This window comes from Taudactylus pleione, unplaced genomic scaffold, assembly GCF_031769625.1.
Source record: "Taudactylus pleione unplaced genomic scaffold, aTauple2 ptg000156l, whole genome shotgun sequence".
Classification (NCBI taxonomy): Eukaryota; Metazoa; Chordata; class Amphibia; order Anura; family Myobatrachidae; genus Taudactylus; species Taudactylus pleione.
The window spans coordinates 19,708,298-19,733,248 of NW_028284558.1; the positions used below are offsets into that span (position 1 = coordinate 19,708,298).

Below are 24,951 nucleotides of genomic sequence, written 5' to 3' on the forward strand. Positions count from 1 at the left end.
AGGGGACCACCAGGGAACCCTTGTCACGGGAAAAATTAGTGGTAGGGGGCACACAGGGGTGGAGTGTCCACGCCATCTAATAGAAAAAAAATAAAAATCACAATATAGTAGAAAACACACAATATTATTAATATAAATTGAATAAATATAACCACATAATTCCTTGTAGAAAAAATAAATAAATGTAGTCAGAATATCTCCATATACAGACAAAAAGAGAAAAGGTATATAGTAGCAATTAACTAGAAAATTATGTAACTTAATTAATCTAATATATCTGACTATAAATGGACCTTGTGGAAAAGAATAATAGGTAAATGAAAGAGGTCTAATAAGCCTCTAGTAACAAAAGAGGCCTGAGAGGCCCAATTCTAAACATTACTGAAAAAAATAAAAAAATTAGGAGAGCCAATAATGGATAACGCTTCAATGAAGGGGGACCTCATAATGTACTGAACATATATCAAGTGGGGTCTGATGCTGGAGGAGGGTCAGGTCCTTTAGGTTTCTTTTTATGGTGCTGTATTTGTTGCCAATGGTCTCTTCTCGGACGGCCAGGAGGAGCAAGTAGAGGAAGCGAAAAGGCCTGCCAGTCGGGAAGTGCAATAAGCTCCACGCCCAGGGCAGCACAGAAATCAGGTAAGTTCTCGGGAGACTGAAGAACTAGATGTTTACCGGCATGAGTGACCTGTAGAGAGAACGGAAATCCCCATCTATATTTGATTTCTTGTTTACGCAGGGAGTCTGTAAGGGGTTTCAATAACCGTCGCTGTTGGAGGGTCCGCCAAGAAAGGTCTTGAAAGATTTGTAGACGGGTACCATTGAACTCCACACCATCCAGGTTGCGGACTTTACGGAGAATCTCCTCTTTTTGTGAGAAGTAGTGGACCCGGCAAATAACATCTCTTGGACGATCGGTTGCAAGACCCTTTGGACGCAGAGCTCTATGAGCATGATCAAATTCCACAGGATCATTGGGGTCAAGCCCCAGTATTTCTCCAAAAATTTTATTTAGGGCATCAATCAAACCAGATGGGGGAACATCCTCAGGGAGCCCCCGGACACGAATATTGTTTCTGCGGCCCCTGTTGTCCAGGTCATCCAGTCTGTTTTGCATTGTCCTCATGTCTAAGGCTTGTTGGGAGATTAACTCATGAAGATGAGATAACTGGTTGTCAACTGACTCTTTATCCTCTTCAAGGGTAACCATGCGGGATCCCAGGTGTTTAACATCAGCTTGTACTAACGAAATCTGAGTCTGCATAGAGTCCTGAATTCGCGACTCCAGAGCCTGCATGTCTTGTTTAGAGAGAAGAGATCGGACATGGGTTAATACTTCTGTAATTTCCCCTCGTAATTGGGACAATTGAGAATGGAGGTAGCCGGATGCAGGAGAACGGGCCATGGTGGGAGAGATGATCTGCACAGGTGTGGAGTCAGCAGCAGGTAAATCCGCAATGTGTGAGATGGATAGATATGAACGAAGGTTAGGTTGAGAAGAATCGGCCTTTGGTGTCCGAGGATCTTTTTTTTGCGTAACTCTCTTGGTCTTGCCCATCAGGAATAGACTTGAGGAAGAGTCATATGGTCATGTAGTGTGTTAGATAGATGGATGGCGGGTGGCACATTCCCCTGTTAGTAAAACTACATAGCAAGCATGAAACGGTCACATAGAGCCTCCGGGTTCACACTATAGCTCCACTGAAAAGGGGGATAAATTACATAGGAAGCTTCTGGTGAGCAGGTGAAAGTAGGCAGAGACGGTGGAGTGAGAGAAAGAAATTAATACATATATACACATACAATTATATATATGGCTCAACGTCCTCTAAAAATTATGTAGTGACAGGAACTCGCCACAGGAGGGAGCCAAGCCCACATTGAACAGGGGTTTTATGTCCTGCAAGTTAAGAACTGTCAAGGTGCTGTAACCCCTAAACACCTATTTTAAGGGCACAATATGACAGCCTTTAGGCACAGTGAGGGAGTGGATTATGTGGTAGCCCCCAAGGCATGTAGGATATGAGCGGTGCAACTGGGACTGAGCTGGTGGGAGATATATATGAGCTCACCACCTCCAAGGCAGATACCCTGGCACCAGAGGGAGCACCAGCAGGACTCTATAATCAGGAGCCAGCAGTCAGCAGGACCCCACACGCATATCTTCCCGTTTATCCTCACCTGCGACAGTCACATTCAATGTAGTGTGACAGCGGGGGTGTGAATATCCCTTCACCTGTGAAGGGTTATGCTGGGATCCTGTAGTCAGCGGTCCCAGTGATCGGAGGTGAGTGCAGTGACTGTGGGTGGGTATAGGTGCGCGTCAGCACTGTATTAGCGCTCCCGCCGGCAGAGACACCGCCGGACCCGCAGAGAGAATGCGGTGAGTAGGGGTGAACGTTTGCAAGCTCTTGTGGGCTGTGGTTCATGCGGGAGGAAGCACCACAGGTATCCAGCTGACGTCCGCGGCAATGCAGAGGCGGCGGCGGGTGACGGCCAAAATCGAGGCCGCGGCTTTTGGCGCGGACCAGGCCTCAAATCTTTGGGAGAACATTCTAGGGCAACGGGGCCTCCGACCACCCTATGGGAGGGTCTGTGGGGTACAGTGAGCCGGCAACTATACTACTAAGTCGCCAACGTCTCTCTCCAGTGACAGAAATGAAGCTTTTCCTGGGCTATATGGCTGGAGCTCTCAGGAAGCACGTCTCTCCTGCCCTGCAGTCAGGCCATGCCCCAGGATCTGCTCTTTAAATCATAGGCAAATATGGAGGGGTCCTGTTGCCGGGAACAATGCACTACCACCACCGTCCTGGCCAGTAACTCGATTCATGAACACAATAGCAGAAGTACATCATTTTAAAAGAGATGCATTCACAACATGCACAGAATGTAGCTGCTGCACATGGATCTGAGCGGAGAGACCAGAGAGCAGCTGTCACCGAGAAGAGGCAGGCACCTTACCATGAGGTGGGGAAATGTGTGCTTTGTAAGCTCAAGTCTGTCTCCTACTTGTCATATTATGTATATATATTTATTATGGAATGTTTAATCTTTTCCTGACCACTTATGTTATATATACGATATAAACATTTGGTATAGAAATTTAGTTTTTTTAGACTTTCTCCTTCAGTCTATACTATAGACAAGTGATTCCCAAACTTGGTCTTCAGGGACCCCTAACAGTGCATGTTTTACAGATCTACTCAGTATTACAATGAAAGTAATTAACAACACCTATTGATCTTTAAAAATTTGTCAGCAAGTACTGAATACACCTGTGTGCCAATTAGGAGATCTGGAAAATATGTACTGTTAGGGGTCCTGAATGTTAATTTTTAATACTGTATTACATACACTATCCAGTGTATAAGAAGGTCAATGTATATACATATATCGGGCTGGTGATAGGTTCTTCTGGAGCTCCCACAGACTCTCGGACTTGGCCAAATACTCCAAAGAGCGGGGGACTTGGACTGTGGAATTGGGCCCACATCCGGGGGAAAAAAAAAAAGAGTTCAGTTCAGGCAGGGCCCTGTATATGTCTAAAGTATTAAGCATCCTGTAATTTGCACGAGCCAGACCATATTGTAACTTGTTAAATGGACCCTTTCATGAGCTGGCCATACTGACTAAAAAAGTATTTGTAAATCCTCTCTAGAAATCATGCATTTGCCCCTGTAAATGGAGTCATAATAGATCAACTTTAACATTACAGTCTACATCATAACATTAAAGTTAAACATCTGAACCTGCTGTACGATAAATATAATTTTATACTTAACATTAGACCAAGAGCCAAACCTTGTCTTACATTCTGGAGAGCATTTACACATTTTACTTTGAGATAAGGTTAAAAACTTTTCCTCATGGCTTGCAAAGCGGTCTGGTTGTCCACTATTTAAAATGGCACCCACAGTCTGTGTAAAACTCGGCGTGCTTTACACTGACTGCGGGTGCTGTTTTAATTTTCCACAGCGGCTTTTCTAAGCATGGGCTTACAAAAGCCGCTGCTTTGTAAACAAAGCCCAAGTATGTCAGTTTATAGTGACTGAACAGAGCCAGTACCTATGTTGAAAACTGCTTGACTTGTAATTGCTTTTGGTCGTGAACAGCTGAAAAATAAGCACTGTCACACTTGCAGAGTTTTTACAATAATGGGGATCCATAACATGGTTGCACTACTTGGAGCAGGGCTATGTCAAATGGAAATTACATTTTAACACTAGCTAGTGGTTGTTTTTAAATAAATAATCTATTATAGCAGACAATAAAGAAGCTTCAACAATGTTTTTGATTGCCTTGTTGCCAGAAGTCCAACATAGATCGTCTGCGGTTCTCGAGATGCTAAAACCCTTCCCATGATCATCTGAGAGTTGTAGCAATACAGCAGTTAATCAGCGGCTGGCAGAAGTTACCCAATATTAATTCTTTTAAGAACATGGACAAAATAAATCAAGGAAAATATAGTTATTCAAACAGAAAAATACCACAGATTTTGCCTTCGTCAGATCCGTCAGGACAATCTCTTCTCCCATTACAGAGCTTCTCAGGCTGCAGGCAGATGGAGGTATCGTTAGCACAGGGGTATTTGGGTGGTCCACACATATAACCTTCGCAATTATCCTCATCAGAATGGTCCTCACAATCAATATCGCCATCACATACCCATGCATTGCTAATGCATCTCCCTTGGAAAACAAAAACAACAAGATATCAGAAGACAGCATTTGCCACATGTTTATTTTAAAGTGAACCAGTTGTCTATAGATAGTGGAGGCAGCCATTTCGTAAGATCAAACAATATTCAGCCTATCAATTGAGGCATCATTAGGGTATCACGTACTTTGTGCCTCCTACCTCCCTAATGACACTTGTTCAGATAGCTGCCTCCATGCTAACTAGACAATAGTACACTTTAAGTTCATTCTTCATAACTTCTGAACTGGAATATTCAAGTAGAACAAGCAATACAAATATGTTTTTAGATGTCTTTTGCCAAAGGTAACAATTGTTGCATTGTTCTTTAATTGAAGCTTCTAATTCTATACACGTGTGTAGGTTTCATTATAGGTTTGAACAAATTTAGATAACCATCATGCAGCGTGTGGTCCCATCCTAATCTACTGTATCAAAATTCTATCAGTCAACATAATTCTATCCAGAAGAAGGAATATGACTTATTCTGGCCGATGTCAGAGACCAGATCTCCATGGCAATATTATTGTTCATTCCGATGTCTGGATGACTAGTCTGGACCAGTGCAATTGTGTACAGCTATTCAGCGATCAGATCATGCAACCAGGCTACAACTTCTGTGGCCAGAATAAGGATTCATTGGCTACAAGTTTGGTCTAGTGCCTCTAGTGCTGCGCCCTCATGATTAGTGCTATTTTCCTCTCTTGCATTTTCTCTGATATATTGAGGTTAAGCACTGTGACCATCCAAAGCATGTTATACTAGGAACGTGAGGTGTGAAACTAATGCACATCCTGCTTTGATGTGTTGCGGGTTCTGTCCATTGAGTTGTCGCTTTAATTACACACTGAGCATGTTTGAATTACATTATATGAAAGATAAGCAACATCACAAAACAACTGTTAAGAATTTTGACTTCATTGATATATATTTACAATAAGAAAACTGTACATGAAAGGATAATATTTGTTGTGTAGAACTCTTTTGTTTGTTTACCACAGCTGGCAATTTATAAATGCATATTCCAGTTGCTCTCCTGGATAGCATCACCTCATGCCTCTCACTGTAAGCAGAAATAGAATAGGCAGTACCTAGTAGATATATTCTGTAGTGACCCGTGGTGAACCTATCCCCCCTCCAGTAGTCTTCTATGTGCAGTATGCCCAGGGGCTGGTGCATGCACAGTGATGTCCTGTCTGGTTCTCCATTACAGTGCTGCCCCTATGAGTGAGGCTTCACTGTGCATTCTCTTGCCCCTGACCATACTCAAAGGAGCAGAAGGGGCCTCTGGGGTGCATTACTGGGTCTATCTAAGTTTTTGCTATAGGCACAATGTTATCCGCCCCCCATAGCTCTATACTAGCAGCTTATTACCATTCATACTAGGGGTGAGCGGGTTCGGATTTCTGAAATCCGAACCGCCCCGAGTCCCCCCGATCTGAGACCAATCCGAGTCAGGCTCGACTATTCCCGCCTGACTCGGATCTGAAATCGAGGCAAAACATCATCATCCCGCCTTCCGGATCTCGCAGGTTTTGGATCCTATATAAGGTACCCGCGTCGGCGCCATTTTCTCACTCGGCTGTGGACAGTGAAGAGGGAGGGTGGGAGTTAGGGCTGGCTGGGCTGTGTAGTGTAGTGTAGTGCAGAGTAGTGTTGTGCTGTGCGGCGCTGTGCTGCTGTTGTCCATAGGGGCTGTGTCCACTACTTCAAAGTCCATAGGGGCTGGCTGGACTGTGTTGTGCAGTCAGTTGTCCATAGGGGCTGTGTCCACTCCAAAGTCCTGTGCAGTGTCCCAGTCCTAAAGGGGTGCTGTAGTGTTGTCCAGGGGGTGCTCTGTCCATCAGGGGTGCTCCCCCCAAGTGCAACAAAATAAATATTTTTTCTGTTTGTGTGAATTGTGTGCTCTGTGGCTGCACGTGCATCAACAAAGGAGCAGCGCCAAGTGTGCGCCTGTGTCCCATAAGTAAAGGGCCGGCTGGCTTGTCCGTTAAAGGGTGCTGTAACCCCCAAAGTACACTCCAAACAAAATAAAAAAATATTTTCTGTGTTTGTGAATTGTGTGCGCAGTAGCCGCACATGCATCAACAAAGTAGTGCCAAGCATGCGCCTGTGTCATAAGTAAAGGGCCGGCTGGCTTGACCGTTAAAGGGTGCTGAAACCCCCAAAGTACACTCCAAACAAAATAAAAAAATATTTTCTGTGTTTATGAATTGTGTGCGCAGTAGCCGCACGTGCATCAACAAAGTAGTGCCAAGCGTGCGCCTGTGTCATAAGTAAAGGGCTGGCTGGATTGACCGTTAAAGGGTACTGTAACCCCCAAAGTACACTCCAAACAAAAAAATATATATTTTCTGTGTTTGTGAATTGTGTGCACTGTGGCTGCACGTGCATCAACAAAGGAGCAGCGCCAAGCGTGCGCCTGTGTCCCATAGGTAAAGGGTCAGCTTGCTTGACCGCTAAAGGGTGCTGTGACCCCCAAAGTACACTCCAAACAAAATAAAAAAATATTTTCTGTGTTTGTGAATTGTGTGGGTTGTAGCTGCACATGCATCAACAAAGGAGCAGCGCCAATCGTGCGCCTGTGTCCCATAAGTAAAGGGCCAGCTGGCTCATTTCTTAAAGGGTGGTGTAACCCACAAAGTACATTAGTCTCCAACAAAAATAAAAAATTATTTTCTGTGTTTGTGTGCGCCTTAGCCGCACGTATATATCAATATAACATAAATGGAAGACCAAACTTTCTCCGATAAAAATAAAATAGGGAAAGATCAAGAACCACTTCCTCCTAGTGCTAAAGCTGTTGCCACTAGTCATGATATAGACGAAAACATGCCATCAACGTCGTCTGCCAAGGCGGATGCCCAATGTCATAGTAGAGGGCACATACAATCCCAAATGACAAAGTTCAGGAAAATGACCTTGAAAAAAACATTTAAATCATCTGAAGAGAAACGTAAACTTGCCAATATGCCATTTACGACACGGAGTGGCAAGGAACGGCTAAGGTCTTTCCCTATGTTCATGACTAGTGGTTCAGCTTCACATGACGATGGAAGCCCTCCTCCCGCTAAAAAAATCAAACGAGTTAAGCTGGCAAAAGCACACCGAAGAACTGTGCATTCTAAGAAGATATCACAAATCCCCAAGGAGAGTCCAAGTGTGGTGGCGGTTGCGATGCCTGACCTTCCCAGCACTGGATGGGAAGAGGTGGCTCTTTCCACCATTTGCACGCCCCCTGCAAGTGCTGAAAGGAGCACCCACAGTTCACTTGCTGATATGCAAATTGAAGATGTCACTGTTGAAGTACAACAGGATGAGGATACTGGTGTAGCTGGTGCTGAGGAGGATGTTGGCGAGGAGGATTCTGATGGTGATGTGGTTTGTTTAAATCAGGCTCCGGGGGAGACAGATGTTGTCCGTGGGATGAAAAAGCCCATCACGGTCATGCCTGGGCAGAAGACCAAACATTCCATCTCTTTGGTCTGGCAATATTTCTATCCAAATCCGGACAACAACTGTCTTGCCATATGTACCATATGAAAAGGTGAAATAAGTAGGGGTAGGGACGTCAACCACCTAGGAACATCCTCCCTTATACGGCACCTGCAGCGCGTTCATAAAAAGTTACTGTCAAGTTCAGAAACTTTGGCTAAGACCGTAAGCAGTCCAGGGACACCTAAATTCCTTTTTCCTGTTTTATCCAAGGAATCGGTGGATGAGGAGTATGAGGACGACATATTGCCTCCGTAGAACCAGATTGTGCAGGGACACATTAATTGCCAGCTTGTTTTGTGGGGGCCCAAACGAACCAATCCTTTCAGCCACAGTCATGTGGCAGACCCTGGCGCTGAAATGATTGGTTTGTTAAGTGTGCATGTCCTATTTATACAACATAAGGGTGGGTGGGAGGGCCCAAGGACAATTCCATCTTGCACCTCTTTTTATTCTTTGCATTATGTACTGTTTGGGGCCTAGTTTTTCAAACTGCCATCCTGTCTGCCACTGCAGTGTCACTCCTACATGGGCCACGTGTTTGTTCCGCCCACTCGTATCGCTTAGCATAGTCATCCAGCTACCTCGGTGCAACCTTTTGGCCATAAAAACAATATTGTGAGGTGTGAGGTGTTCAGAATAGACTGGAAATGAGTGGAAATGAAGGTTATTGAGGTTAATAATAGCATAGGAGCAGAAAAACCCACAAATTCTGTGATTTTAGCTGTTTTTATGCTTTTTTAAAAAAAATACAGATCCAAAACACAAAACCCAGACCCCAAAACACGGAAGGGTGGTTTTGGCAAAACCAATCCAGATCCAAAACACGAAGAAAGATCCAGATCCAAAACCAAAACACAAAACATGAAAAGTGGCCGGTGCACACCCCTAATTCATACCATTACTATATAACCCACATTCCTTAAAAACACATTTAAAATGCAATTCCATATATTAGTAAAACACTAATGTTATCTTAGTTGTTGCCCATTACAGATGTTATGCTGGGTACACACCTGGGCTACATATCCGCCCACCCAGGGACCTGCAGACCAAGCAGCCGATTGGTGAGACAATACACACTTGCCAATCTGCCGCTCGATGTGTCTGCACTGACATCACAGCTGGGCGGGCATTTAAATTTGCTCACCCAGCTGAGATGTCAGATACCGGCAGTCCCTGCAGCAAGTGTACGGGCGGTCGCTGATATTTTTGCAAGATATATTGACATTGGCTGTGCCACATTACTGATGCGATATGTGTGTGAGCAACGTCGTTCATAGACATATATTCTGTGCACTCCTGCCGATGCACTATGCGATACTGTATGTCTTTCGTCGGCTAATTGAAGGACATATCACATGGTATGTACCATAGTGTGTTGCAGATCAAGTTGAAAAATACATATACTATTTTCCAGGAGTGTCATATTAACAATGTAACAAATCCAACATCACAAATGATAACCAGGGTAACATAAGACCAAATAAGACTGAAACTTAAAATAAATAAATAATTCTTCATCAAGAACGTATACGCAATGCAGCCTTCATCCTCCATGTACCCCGGAGTGTACAAGTGAAGCGTTCCTATGTCACCTGCATCATTGGTCTCTGAGATCTCTTGCACAATCCGGTTGCCTATGTTGGAAATGGGTATAGCGGGGGTACTCAAGGTTTGGAGTTCAGCGTATGTTGCTCCTGGTTCTTTTTCAGGAAGCAGCTTTCTACCCTTTGCAAACATTTATCTGTTCTTCACACCGACTAATAGCTATTATGGTTGGGATTCTGACATTAGGGCTCATGTGGATTTTCTAGCATATGTGTAAACGTAATAAGCTGTAAGCATTTTCTCCCAAATGCTGAGTCTGGGGCATTTCACAATGCATTCAACTCGACACCATTCGCATAAGCGCCAGTTTAACGTCAGATGTACTTACACCCAGATACATTTACATGCAAATTCCATCTACTTTGTCTTTAATTGTATAAAACATATTCAAACAGTTTTATTTGTGTGATCGCTTTTCTTTCTTTCATATGGGATTGGCAGAGACAAGATGCGAGTCTTGTTGACATATGTTTCATCTCTAATATCAATCATTGCACATCTCCCGGAAAAAAAAAATTCAATTGTCTCGTACTGGAAGTATCACATTTGAATTACAAATTGTTTTATTATGCAAAATAAAATAAAAAAATTAGATAGTTTTTATCCCGCAAAGCAATTCAGTGAAGTAAATCAGCTTAATTAAATACATTTTAGTTCCTAGCATATAAGGGGGGAATCTAGACTAGCAAATATATTCTTCATTCCATTATGTAGATAGGTACTGTGAAAATAAAAATCCTCTATTAAGAAATGTGATTGCAATAGCTTATATGCAATTGTTTTTAAATCTATTTTTTTTTTACATCTATTATTGTCTTAAATTTCACCTGCATACACAGAGTAAAGGAAGCCATTTTACTAAATAAACAATTGACAATGTAGCCTATTTACTGAGAATCGCACAATTTATAAACCCATTATTCATTCGTACACATAATTGAAGGTTACAATACGGTTATGGCACACTTGCCTACTCCCCTGGAAAGTCCGTGAGACCCCTGAATCTCGGGTGGCTCTCTTGGACTCCGGGAAGATTAGGCAAGTCTTCCGGACACTGGGGCTGTCTTAACAGCAGTGTGGGCCCTCGGCAAAGCAATGCACTGGGGCCCCTACCCACCCATTCACGGGAAAAAAAAAATATATATAAAAATTTCTAAATGCCGGCTCTCAGTCCCATCAAAAGACAGCCTGCCTGGGTGCCATCCAAAAAATTATACAGGTATGGTGAAAGGCGGCACTCACAGGACTTGTTTGTTTTGGTGGGTGATGGAAACACCTACAGTACTCTCATCATGCAGTCATCAATGTTTCAATTTAATAGCTGGATAACAGGTATCCTGACGAAAGTTATTAAACTGAAACGTTGATGACGGCATGATGTGTGTCCAGTAGGGGTTTCCATCACTTACCTCATCAAACAAGTCTTATGAGTGCCGCCTTTCAGGAGTTATACAATTTTTGAATAGTAAAGTGGGTTTGATGTCACCCCACCCCATTATAGGGGCACCATAAGTATGGCTGGCTGCTCAGGCTCTTCTTTCCCGTCCCGCCCCAGTCAGAGTTACTGCCACTGGTCAGACAATCAGAAATGATGGGATCTAGTTACCAAGCAGTGTTAGGAGACAGAGTGAAAAGTGACAAGAAAGTGATAAGGTGCCAGCCAATTAGCTCCCAACTGTCATCTCACAGCCTCTACCCACCCATTCATGGGAAAAAAAATTAAATAGTCAATCAAATTAAACCTTTATATTTAGTGTACCACCTGTATAGTATGATATAGTATTATTGCAGCAATAAGCCCCGTCATAGAGAGATTTTTTGGGGTTATAATTATAGCAGATTGCGCAGTCATTTGATTCATGCTGCACAGCTCAGCAGCAGCGCAGACCTTACTTTTGCGGTGGGAGTGGGTGCACCTGTGGCCAGGTCAGGAGTCGCCGGGACAGAGGCTGTGGCTGGTAGAGGAGTCTTCTGAGGTTGCTGAGCCCGGGACGGGTCCTCCGGGTCAGGGACTCGAGTCTACGCGGCAGCGGCTGAGCGGCACACACAGCAGCAGCCAGCAGCATCTCTCAAGGTAAGGCAATGCCCAAACTGCCTGGCCTGAGCAGAGCTGCTGCTGCTCGCGTGCAGTTAACTTCCATCAACCAGTCAGCAGTCGTCTCTCACACTCAGAGGGACCCTGTGTCTGACTGGTCTGAAGCCGGAGGAGGAAGTGGAACTGACACACAATGAGGACTGAGGTGAGTACTCGTCACCCGGGGGCGATGGGGGGGGGGGATCGGAGGAATACAGTGCGCTGGCGGCCGGCTTTTAAAAATATCATTAACTTATCAACTGGCAGTGGCTGCAGGGGGGCGGTTTGGCTGGACCCTAGAAGCTTTGGGCCCTTGGGCAACTGCCCAACAAGCCCAATGAAAGAGATGGCCCTGCCAGACACAACTTCTTGCTGTGATATTTTTGTGATATGTCTAAACACCATTTTTTATATTGTAAATTAAACACTTTCAAATAATAAACTACAATAAGGTTATATTGAAACTTGCATTCAGTTTTCATGGATGGAAAATGCTGTTGGCAATGATCATTGATACATTAGTCCATTAACTGTGGATAAAAACATAGGGAATGTCCACACTGATATTTGTAATGCTACTATATACCAGTGATGTGCGATCAGGTGAGGCAGAGTCATTCCTGTTATACTTCAGTATACTTCAGAGTTATGACTATAGTAATTTTAAGAAAATATTAGAAATATCTTCGTTGTATTATTCTAATCATATTTATAGTCAAAACTGTGGAGTAATAAGTGTATGGCAGGTGAGGCACTGCCTCCCCTGTCTACCTATTCCGCACATCCCTGATCAAAACTCACCAAATTTCCAACACTATATACTGCTGCACCTTTGTATAATGCCCACATGTACCCTCAGGTTCATATATGTATCTGTAAATCTGGCTCTGATACTAGCCAGTGCCTCCCCGGCCATTTACCCATACTTGCCTACTCTACCCGAAGTCACGGCAGTCTCCCGATTTTTCTGGTAACCCCCCGCACCCACGTTAGAGTAGGCACTTCTCCTGCTTTCCTGCCCCCTTCCTAGGGAAGGGGGCAGAATGGAGTAGGGGGCAGGGCTTAATGACGCTATTCTTCAAGAATCGCATCATTTGGCTCTGTCCCCTATTTAATTATGCGCTATTCATGCCAATTTGCCATGAGGGGGTGTGGCTTAAAGATGTAAACCATCAGGCCCCACCCCCCCCCATCGCCGCCCACCTGCTTGTCCTCCCTGGGGAAGAAAATGTAAAAGTAGGCAAGTACGCATTTACCTCACAGCACATCACTGCTATATACGCTAGTAAGAATGCCTATGTTTGACCTTCATTTTTACTAGTAATAAAAAACACATAAATAAAACTCTGTCAGTATCTGGCTGCTGCATGCTTTTGATTTCATATCTCTGGAGATGTTTCAGAGACTCTTGACACTTTTACAGACCACTGTAACATTCCCAAAGTCTGAAGAAGAATTTGGGGGAGGGGGCAGGAGAAGATGTTATTTATATAGGAAAAAACAGAGGCATGAAGTACTAAGGGGCCTATTCATCATACCTTAAAAATTGATGGAGGTAATTATGTTTAGAACTCGCATGGAGTTCTATCTAATTACCGGAGGAATTCATCATTTCTCCTCTCCATAACTATCTATTCCGAAAAGCTGTCATTTTTGCGATGACAGCTTTTCGGGAAATAGATACTTTTCCCTCTCTACTCTCTACTAGTTACCACAGCTGGAAACAGTGCTGCGCATGTGTTGTTACATTCGTAAACCTAGCACATGCGCAGCACTACCTACAGCGACGGTAAGTTTGTGTGCCCCCCCAACCCCTCCTCCCCCCTCTGCTCACCTCCCCCCCATCCCGCACTTACCTGCCCGCACAGCAGCCTCCGACTCCATCCTGCTGGTCTGATACGTGGTCTCCCAGCACATCAGTGTACAGTTTAGAAAAAAAATAAAAACTTTTTTTTTTTTTTCTAAAGTTTATTGTGTTCTGCTGGGAGAACACAGTGTGCGAGCAACCACCGGAGCCAGAGGAGGGACCAGAGCGCCGGAGGGAGCTGCGGGGGACCTGTCCAGTTGACCGCAGGTAAGTCTCACCTGCTATTCGCCACCTCACAGTGGCGGATAGTACCTCCATCAAATTCCAAAAATACATAATTTTCGGAATTTGATGAATACCATAATTTCCATATCCCCATACTAATGTATGGAGAGTGTGGAAATTACCGCAGGGGGACTTAGCAAGGAGATATCAGTGTTATCTCCTGTGCTAAGTGTCATCATGAATACTAAAATAATGTTATTTAAGAAAAATCCTTAAAAACTTTATTTTAGTGTTGATGAATAGGCCCCTTAATGTCTTATGCTTCAGAGTTGTTACTAGTTCCTAGTTAACTGATAGGCCAAAAACTGCAAGTGAAACTGCTATGACACAGGGAAAACAGTCAGCCAGGTACTGAGGGTAGTGTGAAAGTTACTTGATTAGTTTAATTGTTGCTCAGGCCACAAAATGAATGTCTCCACTGCCTATAACTGGAAGCAACAGGGTCACTTCAATTAACAACAACCAAATTTCCCCAGAAGGCATTCACTGACTAGATATTACAAAAGATAGGGAAGAATAGAAACTTTTATGATTTCGTGGAAAGTTCTGAAGAACCAAAGAACAAGAAATTGATTTCTCTCCAATTTCTGCTTCAGTAAGTTTGTAAAGCGAGTTTTGGCAGCGTGTATATTGTGTCAGGTCAAGTGGCGAGAAAGTCGCAGGGGACAGAAAGCAGAAGTAATGCAGAACTCAGAGGCACAATTAGTCTATACACAGTGCAGATACTTTAGAAATGAAATAAGAGCTTGTTGTGTAGGAAATGGTGATACCTCCCTCTTATTATAACATAGGCTTCAGCATGCAGTTGTAAGTCAAGTCCCAATCTAGGCTAAGTATTCAGAAATCACACAGAGCAAAGATTTGTGTAATTAGTACAGCCCCTTAAATGAATATTCAGTGTTCTAATTATTTCTAAATTGCCCATTGAGAATTTCCCTAACGGCACCACAGCTCGTGCAACTGCCGGTTTAATTGAATAGGTTTTTTTTATAAATCTGCATAAAAAAATAACAGTAATACTGAAGACATTTAAAATAAATTACATTATCTGTTAATCGACTACATCAAAAAAAAAAAAAAACTGACTTTGGGAAGGCTGTACCAAACCTTGGAAAAAGAGGAGTGGTAAAGTGGAGAGAGATAAAATACCAACCAATCAGCTTCTAACAGCCATGTTACAGACTGTGTTTGAAAAATGACAGCTAGCGGCTGATTGGTTGGTATTTTATCTCTCTCCACTTTATCTCTCTCCATGGTTTGATACATGACTCTTGCTGGTATAGAAACAGCTGCTTGCAATAGAAAGTTAGAATTTTATATTGCAGGGTGAGATTTATATACAGTACAGGGGTGACATGGACACATTTACAGAACGGACATCTGCTTTGTGAGAGGGTGCACAGCCCTCTCCTCCAAGCACAACATTTTTTATTTTACTGCACAGTATCGGCCTTATACTTATAATGGGACAGATTTGATACATTATGCAGTGGCGTCGCTGGCATCGGTGCCACCCAATGCGCACAATAGATCCCATGTGCTGCCCAAAAAGGGGGCACGGCCATTCTGAGAGTGGGTGTGGCATTGCAGCACACTCATGGTTTCCTCACTGTGGGGGCATGCCCAGCACTCCCGGAGATGCCAGACTGCCCATGCACTACCGGCTCCTCTTCAGTTACCGGAATATGGGTTCTGTACAATAACATCACAGTGCAGCGCTCAAGTCCCAGTCACCGAGGAGGAGCTGGAGTTTGGTGTCACCCCCTCGAAGGGTGACCCCTGGTGCAGTCCACCCCCCCTCCTCTAGTGACGCTGCTGCATTATGGGCAGCAATTCTAGGGCACTCCAACACATTTATTGAAATGCTTTAAAAAACACATAAAACGGACACATGTAATACATACAGTCCTAGAGCCCCCTCATCTAGGCTAACTTGTATCCTAAATTAATCATTCATTAATCATCAGAGTAGTATTTCAGAAGAACAAAGCAAAATAAGTTTAAATTAATGAAACAGCTTATCCATGTGAATGTTCCTGTTAAGCGTAAGCGGCCATGCTGCAAATTTACTGGGTTGCTTCCAAAGACCGTGAAGTGGGCGTGCCGCGTCCCTAGGCAGACAGGTAGGGGCGCTTGGGTACATAAAACAATGGTTCACATTTTTTGTGAAATGCAAACAAATTATTAAGACAAAATTGAAGCTTAATAAATATTAAAATGGGTCATAGAGGCAACTGCGTATCAAGGCCACATTATTATTCCTCTAATTATTACAGAAAATATTTCTGCTTACATTTATGTAACAGTTTAAAGGTGCAGTGAAGAATTTATCACAAAAGTTTTATTAACTGTAATAGACTGTTTTTTCTTCTTGTGTGTGGGTAAAAAATGAATGCGCTTGTAAAAAGAACAATTACTAATGTAGGTTGCACTCAAAATTAGAGATGTGCACAGACCTTTGTGTTTTGGTTTTGGTTCTAAATCATCATTGTGTTTTGGTTTTAGCAATACAACCCTCAAGTGTTTTGATTTCATTTTAGTTTTGTATTTATTTAAAAAATCAATTAAAACAGTTAAAATCATGTAACTTGGACCTGTTTTTGTTCCTATTGTATTATTAACCATATTAACATTCATTTTCAGTCATTTCCAGTAATTTTGACAAATTTTGGCACCTGAAATCACAAGGGAGTGGCTTACATGCAATCAAAAACATGCAAGATCCAGTTTTTAGAACCGAGATGTGACTTGTGGGAAGCTCCAAGCCGGGAACTCAGTTTGACGCCATTTTCCTGGAGATCTGAGCATGCACAATAAAGAAATCACTGGGAAAATGGATTCAGCAACATTTTCCCTTAGGTGTGTGCATGCATCGTAGACGCTGGCACAGTGCCATAGTCTGTTCAGTGCATGTGATGGCAAGAAAGGAGCTTGAATATGTAACCCTCCTCTCTTGACCTACCCCTGATTATTATCTTAATGAAGCACCAGATCAAACAAGCTTCAGGACAGAAATTCTGCCCAAATATAAGATGTTGGTAGGCCCAGCCTTTGTCCAAATGTTCAACTCCTCTATTATCTGGCTCATGTGTATATGTACAACTAGGAATCAATCTGGGCTACAATGGGCAGCAGCTGTCACTATCTTCTTTATTTTACTTCATAGCCATGTGGCCTCTCATCAAATGCAATCTTCAGCCACCTACTTATAGACCTTTCTAATAGCATGATTACTGAACAAGACAAGCCTATACACTAATGACATGCTCTTAAAAATCAATGATTCTTGTCCTTATCCAGCTGATGTAATAATGAACTATCATATGCCCCACATACTTCCAAATGATATTTAGTTATTTCTGAACTGGCAACATACTGTAGGAGCTTCTGACAGTGTAACACTCAGTTGACCTACAGTACCTAGAAACACGGGACTCTTTTGGCTTGTCTTGAATGTTTAATGTACTTAACATTATTTTGTGTATTGTCTTTTCTACTATGGGGATCAATTGACCCCTGAAATATGTCCTACAGAAGAAATATTAATCCTCCTACAGAATTAAAAAAATCAAGACAGAATAGCCTATGCCTCAAATGTCTTACAATATCTCTTTAGAAATGTCCTATAATACAGTTTTGACCTGTCTCCAGCTAACCTTACTAACTTACTTAATATCACACCTATTCTGAAGTTCCCCAGACAAACTGAAACATTTTTGATAACATTTGTGGAAATTGAATGACCAAGGTGGCCAAGTCTGTGCACAATTCATGTCCAATAATGTATTCTATATGTTAATATCACGTTTATCTGCAGTTGTCTGCTCTTAGTATCCTGGAATCATATATGGAAACTAAATAAGTGCAGTTTGGTTCTTGTCGCGGTTCTGATCTTCCTGCGGTTCTGAATTTGGATTTTAAATCCGAATTTCAGGTTTTGGATTGCAAAAACAACATGATTTTAGCAGTTTAAAAACTTTTTATCATTTAAAATAAACAAAGCCCAGATCAAAACCAAAACACTTAATGGTGGTTTTGCAAAACAAAATCATGCTGGTCAGCACACATCTCTAATGCATACATTCCATAAACTTATTGCTGAACAAAAAAAAATCCTATAGAACTTTCCAAAGTTTTGTTTTAGTTAACATAATCATATAAGATATTTAAAAGGATTATTTTTCTACACTCAGATGTATGTACAAACAGATTTGTACAATAAATTACACAGTCATCTTAATTATGTAAATATGTCAAGATTGTATTCAAACCACAGTATTATTGGACATGACTTGTTCTCTTTAATACCTACTCTACACACGGATCCCTAATGCATGTTTTGTACTGTTTGAAACCTCTTATTGATTTTTAAACATGTTTTCTAAAACATATGCTGTTCGGTATTTATACAGATTGTGGAGAGTGATGGTTTTAGCATTTTATTATGTAGATGTATGCATTTAACTGAATAATCCTGAAGCATCACCAGTCTCTGTTACCTGACATCTCGATTAGAATTTGCAGGCAATCAACAAAACAGAGACAGCAATAAGCCTAATGTCTGATTTAGAGAAGACTCGGTGCCAAGTAAATTGGCCTTATCCCAAAGCAAATTGATGTTATTTTCACAACAGCATTGCTCTTATTCTTTAATGTGTTTTATAGATACAGAGCACTATAGAATTTGTTTGTTTTTGTACTTTCCTTTCACCTTAATGAAAACAAAATGCTCTGCTTAAATGGCAGAACAAAGTCGCTCGCAGTTACATGAGCAACATATTATCAAATAAGGCACAGACTTCAATGATGGGAAATTCATCTCTGTCAAGAAACAAGGTCCATTATGTTTTTAGATGTTTTTTTATGACACCAATTGGAGTATAATGTGATCTGTTTTACATGACAGTTGTTCATATATGGCATGCTTCCAGATATAGTAGGGGGTTTTATAGTACTTGAGTTGCGTTCACTCTTTGGGCTGACTCAGGGTGCCCTGGTACATATTTTGAATACAAACTCTTTATGCATACAGGGAAAATACTGCATGCTCTTGCAGGCTCCACACATGTACTGACCAGTTCTGTTTTCATACTGCATTTTACAGTTTGTCTAGGACAGGGCCACACAAGTGTCAGTAACACTGGTCCCGCTCAGGGGCAGAACTATGGGAGACAATGGAAGTGCATGCCACCGGGCTCCAGCACTGAAGGGGCACCTCCTCCATTGCACAATATATTCACCCCAATTAGGGCTGTAACTATGTACCCTGAGTGTACAGTTATGGCCGCCAAATACATGGCACCTCTTCCTGGCACCAGAGAAGCCACTATACACTAGTGGAGAGCTCCGTGTCAGACCATCAGCTGCTGCCCCTACTCATTGGTGCTGCTGCTCCTCAGCAGCTTCTTTTGTCAGTGTGACACGTCCGGCAGCCCCCTCACCCACAACTCTCTGTCTCACTCCTCCATGGCATGCCTATATTCTGTGTGCAACTGCGGGTGTACCTGCTTTGCAAAATGCTACATTATAGTGTCAGTGGCTATTATGGGGGGGCACCAAATTATAACTTCCCTCCAGGCATCTGGGATGAATTTATGCCACTGGTCCTGCTGTTGCAAGAATGAGGGTAGAGCATGGCAGCTGTGGTGGCTTACTCCCTCACAACTGTGAATAATGATATATAGAAAAAGAAAAGTGCAGTGGTTTATCTCATATTGCCCTTCTCAAATATGTTTTGGGGAATCAATAAAAGAATTTTAAGCACATGGCACTAGGCTATCAATGCCTACTGCAATGATTGTATTTTTGGGGATTTTTTTCTGTGTATGCCACTTCTGATTCATGCCTGACCAGACAAAAATGTATAAAACTGTGTAAAAAATGCTTATAAATGGAATACATTTAAAAACACATTAATATGCACATAAAACTTGATTATATAAATAGACAAAAATGATGACATATAGCAAAGCATACCTGTTTGTCTATAATCACCTGTTGTTTTGACTCCAAAGAGGTTATAGTTTTCTGATAAATATTTGAACTTAAATTCCACTTAAATTGTTGTTGGTATCACTGCACATCACCGTCAGTTTTGCCCTCCAAGCCACCATATTTACTATAGTACGGTTTGAAAATGTTTGTCAATGTGCAGTGGTTTATAAACCCCTATATTGCATACTGGGTAGCACAAACCATAAGCGTTTTAGCGGAAGCTCAATTAGGTATGTGCAGAAAAAACACCTTCCCTCTTCTTAATTAATGGGCAAGCAGATTAACATTGGGCAGCCAATCAGGAGTGGCCTCTCATCTCTAACAGATAAGAAACCACTTCTGATGGGATGCCCTTCTATTAAATAGGAAGGCTTTGTGGATATTAATTCATTGGTGTCTGGAGCTCCTCGGAAGTAGTCTATGTAATTTCTATGGGACTTTACTGTGGTTCAAATATTACTTCAAGCAAAGTATTTATATCTTAAACTAAACGTATCTATAGTTACAAAATTATTTATTTTAACCTATACAGGGGCACTATTATTATATTCCATATGCTGCACTATTCTTTATCACTAAACATATTTAGGCACTATTCTTTATTCTATTTCTTTGGTACCCAACAGTTAGGGGTAATGAATTGTGCTGAGCATATATACAGATGTGTCCTCCATCGTAGTGGCTGCAGTCACGTTAAACAGCCCTTTTAGTCGCGCCTAGGGCCTGATTCAGAGTTGGGAACAGAGAGAGATATCTCTCTCAACTGATCACCTTAGTGAAACCATGCTGCACTGCAGGTGGGGCAGATATAAAATGTGCAGAGAGATTTAGATTTGGGAGGGAGGTGTCCAAACTGACATCTAAATTGTAGAGCAATAATAAAGCTGTGCAGTATTTGTGGGCTACATGTAAAAGCAGCCAGAATTTACCCTACATGCAAAAATAATAATAATATGTATTTACACCCCTTGCATTGCAACATGGTTTGTCCAGGTACACAGTTAATTGCTAACTCTCTCTATTCCCAACTCTGAATCAGGCCCCTAATCCCATGCAAGTTTACTCCGAGCATTTTTTCGTGCATCTTGTTTGCTGCAAATGAGAATAAGGCGCACAGTCAGACTTTACCGATTAATATGATGTGCGGCATGTGTATGTTCTGTGTGCAACTGCAGCTGTATCTGTATATAAAATGATACATTACAGTGTCATTGGCTGTTTCCATGCCACGTTCTGTTGTGATGATTTTACAGGCTCGGTCGCACAAAAAACATACACAGGTCACATATCATATTAATTAGTGTAGTCTGCTTGTGCATCTTATTCGCATTGCATTGTGAATAAGCTGCATTTGTGTTGAAAAAGACACCTGATGCTGGCCAAGTCACATGGGAGTTGCCCGCTCTCTTGAGCCCTGTGTAATGTGACTCATAACGCACAGGAGATAGATGAGGAAGGGCAGATCTGTAGGTGCACAGCATTTTGGACTGGGAACAATGCAAAGTAGAACAGCCCGTTAATGCTGTCAGGCAGGATTTGTAGCATTTTTTACAACGGGTCTTCCTGTGGCTTGATAACTCTCACACTTGATGGCGATGTGTCAAGAGAATGCCTTTAAAATCAGAAGTTTAGACAAACCACACTTCCATAAATTTCCACCCATGTCTATGAGTTTACAATTACCAGCCCTGACATAAAACATAAATAAATAAATAATAATAATAATACAAAAATATCACTTTACTATGAGTTAACAGGATACTACTGAAACTGTGTAATCTGAATTTTTGAAAATGAGAAGCACAGAAAATAGGAAAATAGATATATTATGTTACCAATGCCTTGTGTCTACTGATGGCACTTCTCATGCTGTGCTCATATAGACCTGACTGAATGGGAGCAGGTAGAAAGATACAATGTTTTGCTAACACTATAAGGGTGTTATTAACCAGGATGACCTCACTGGCGACTCCCAATCATGTTTACAGCCTCAGTAACAGCATGATTTTCAATTTCAATGAAATTGTCACTAATACGGGACTAGGTTATATGGTAGAATTACATGGACTTATATAATAATAATAATAATAATAATAATAATAATAATAATAATAATAATAATAATCAAATAATAATAATAATCATTATTAAAAAAAAATAAGTTGCCTTTCTTTTTTTAGTTCTATTTTAGCACCAATTTTTACGCATTAATTTTGATTCAGTGTAAATGTAAGAGTTTATTAACCTATCTATGGGGTACATTTTCTAAGCTCTGTGTTTGTCCGAATTTGCATTAACGGGAATGTTTTGGCATTTTTACAAACAAGGAAATATACTATGGCAAAAACAGGTATATTTTCCTGATTTTCAGAGGTAAACAAGGCCTTATCTGAAGTAAGAATGCACCCATTCATACAAATAGAAAAGAATACACCATCAACTGAACACGGCAGAACTTTCCAGAGACAGGAATACAACATGGGAATTTACCAAGAATTGTGATTATATTTTTTAATTGTGAAGCAAAAACAATTAAAAAATAGAAGTTTGAAATAGATCCCCTACTGAGCAGCATGTCTTGCAGAAACATACACAGATCAGTGTGATCCGTGTATACTTCTACCTCTAATGAATAAAATAAGGGGTTCATTTTTTTTACAAAAATGATGTAGGTTTCCCCCCCAAAAGCATAACCAGCCCCGGGCTCCATGAGCCAGACCTGGTTCTAAAAATATGGGGTACAAAATGTGTAGGGCTCCCCGCGTATTTTATAAACCAGCACTGGGTGCATGTAAGCCAATCCTAGTTTTAAAAATACGGGGAAAACATGGCATGGGGTCCCCGTATTTTTACAACCAGCACTGGACTCAAGCTAGCCGGTGTGTAATGCCAGCCACAACCAGCGGACCATTTCACAGGGTCACCCTGGGAAAAGCATTAACACCCCAGACCGGGGATCCCAGGGTCCAGCCCATCAGAGGCCTCTCTAGAGTAAGCGTCACCTGATTGGCTGTGAGCCACGTGGCTGTCAACCAACAGCCATGTGGCTCACAGCCAATCAGCGGCCGCTTACTCTAGAGCGGCCTATGATTGGCTGGTGCCCTAGAAAATGACATTAACCATGAGGTCTCCGTCACTTGCCAGGGAAGAGATGTATGTGGAAACACATACATTTCTTTGGTGTCCAAATATTCTGCATTATTCATTTAGTTATTTTGCATGGCCAGGACTCTACTGGAGAAGAGAACTGACCTGAGCAAGGAGGTAGGTGAGTATTTATTTTTTTAGGGATAATCGTAGATTTCTACTGGACAAGAGGACCGATCACCAGGGACAAGGTAAGTATGTATGTGTGTGTTTTGTGTGTAATAAACTTATGCTTTCTATGGTGTATGTCTGTGCTGTAATTTTTTTACTATTTTTTTTTTACAGTGGGGGTACCGGTGTCGGCCGCCTGCTGGCACTTGTAGTATCAAAATTGCCAAAGGCCAGGCATGCTGGCACCTGTAGGCCCACTGTAAAAAACAATAGTAGCCATATATAATTATCACTATTACCCCTGCACCCATCAACAAGGGGTGCCGGGAAAAGCCCCGGGCTTCAGCCCAGGCCTGGGGTGCTCAGGAGTGGGGGGACCCCTTTATTGAGGAGGTCCCCATCTCCCCTGGGAACACTGGCCTGAGCTGACTAGTTTAGGGTCTTAATGCTTTGGCCGGGGTGACCCGGTGAATGGGTCCCCTGGCTGTGGCATTCCACTCTGGCTAGTTTGGGCAATGCTTTGGACGGCATGCTTTTGATCTGATGGAACCAGACTGTGTTATGCTCATCATTTAAACCTATTGCGGTGATGCCAAGATTTTTACCTGGGACCTGTTTGCTGCTTTTGCTAAAGACCATCGCAAAACCGATCAAGGATATGAGACGCTGACAGCAGGACTTTTACCTGATATTCTATTTACTTTTTTAAAAAGGTGAAGTTTTATTATCATATGTTTTTCATGAGATGAAATTGTGAATAAATTGTGTTCATACAATTTTATGTGCCCTTGATATAGATTCTTTTGGGCTTTCTGGAGCCTTATATCCCTCTACCCTCATATACTGAATTTCGTGATATAAGGGATGTGGTGTCCCAAAGTACGAGGGAGGCAGCCTAACATTCCATTTATTGCGCACCTGTAAAGACAATACTTTTTTATTGTACTTTAATGAAACTATAAAATACAGGACCAATTTACACCATTAAAAATGACTTATGGGATATAATTTCCCTTCCCATAAATAATAAGGAACATTGCATCCCCAGCATTAATTTATTAATCACTATATTTACCACTGTCTCTCAGAATTTCTGCCACCATAATATATTGATTTGATTAATAGACACAGACGGTTTCTTTTTATGAAGTTTCGGGTTGTAAAACGGTTGTAAAACTCAACACTTCTGTTCATGTTTCTGTCCGATATTTAAAAGAGCAGTGCTTTTACTAGCAAGACACTGCTAGTAAAAGCACTGCCCTTTTATACAGTATATTGGGCAGAAACACGATCAGAAGTATTGGGTTTTACAACCTGACACTTAGTAAATAAATAAAATAGACATGCACACTTAAAATAGGAATATGATGTATAAGGCAGAATAAAGTCTGTCGTTCCCTTACAGTTCATTTTATCGGGTCTCAGCCTTGTTGGTCATTAGTTGCATTTAGCTAAATGAAAGGTACAAATTAGCATTTCATGGTCAATGTTAGGTAAGGTTAGGTTTAACAAAGAATGTACAGCTGTACTAAAACACACCTACAGTTCTTATACATAGAGTTGTCATACAACCAACTTTCTGTGCTTTTGTTATGTTTATGCTCAAACAATTAATATGTAATTATGGGGCTTATTTCTAATTTATTTGAATTTTTCCCTGATAAATCACAAATCTTTTTGTGTTGTTTAGCTTTAATTTAGGAGAGCTTTTTAACAATGCTTGATTGCCAGG

At 41.7% G+C, this 24,951-nt stretch overlaps 1 protein-coding gene across 1 annotated transcript in view; it reads right to left on the reverse strand.

Moving 5' to 3' along the window:
* LRP1B (LDL receptor related protein 1B) overlaps positions 1-24,951 on the reverse strand; it is a 1,691,377-nt gene that overhangs the window by 639,915 nt on the left and 1,026,511 nt on the right. Inside the window, exon 22 of the mRNA XM_088474914.1 lies at positions 4,488-4,688. Within this exon, the coding sequence (XP_088331040.1) occupies positions 4,488-4,688 (201 nt within the window). The remainder of the gene's footprint in view (positions 1-4,487; positions 4,689-24,951) is intronic.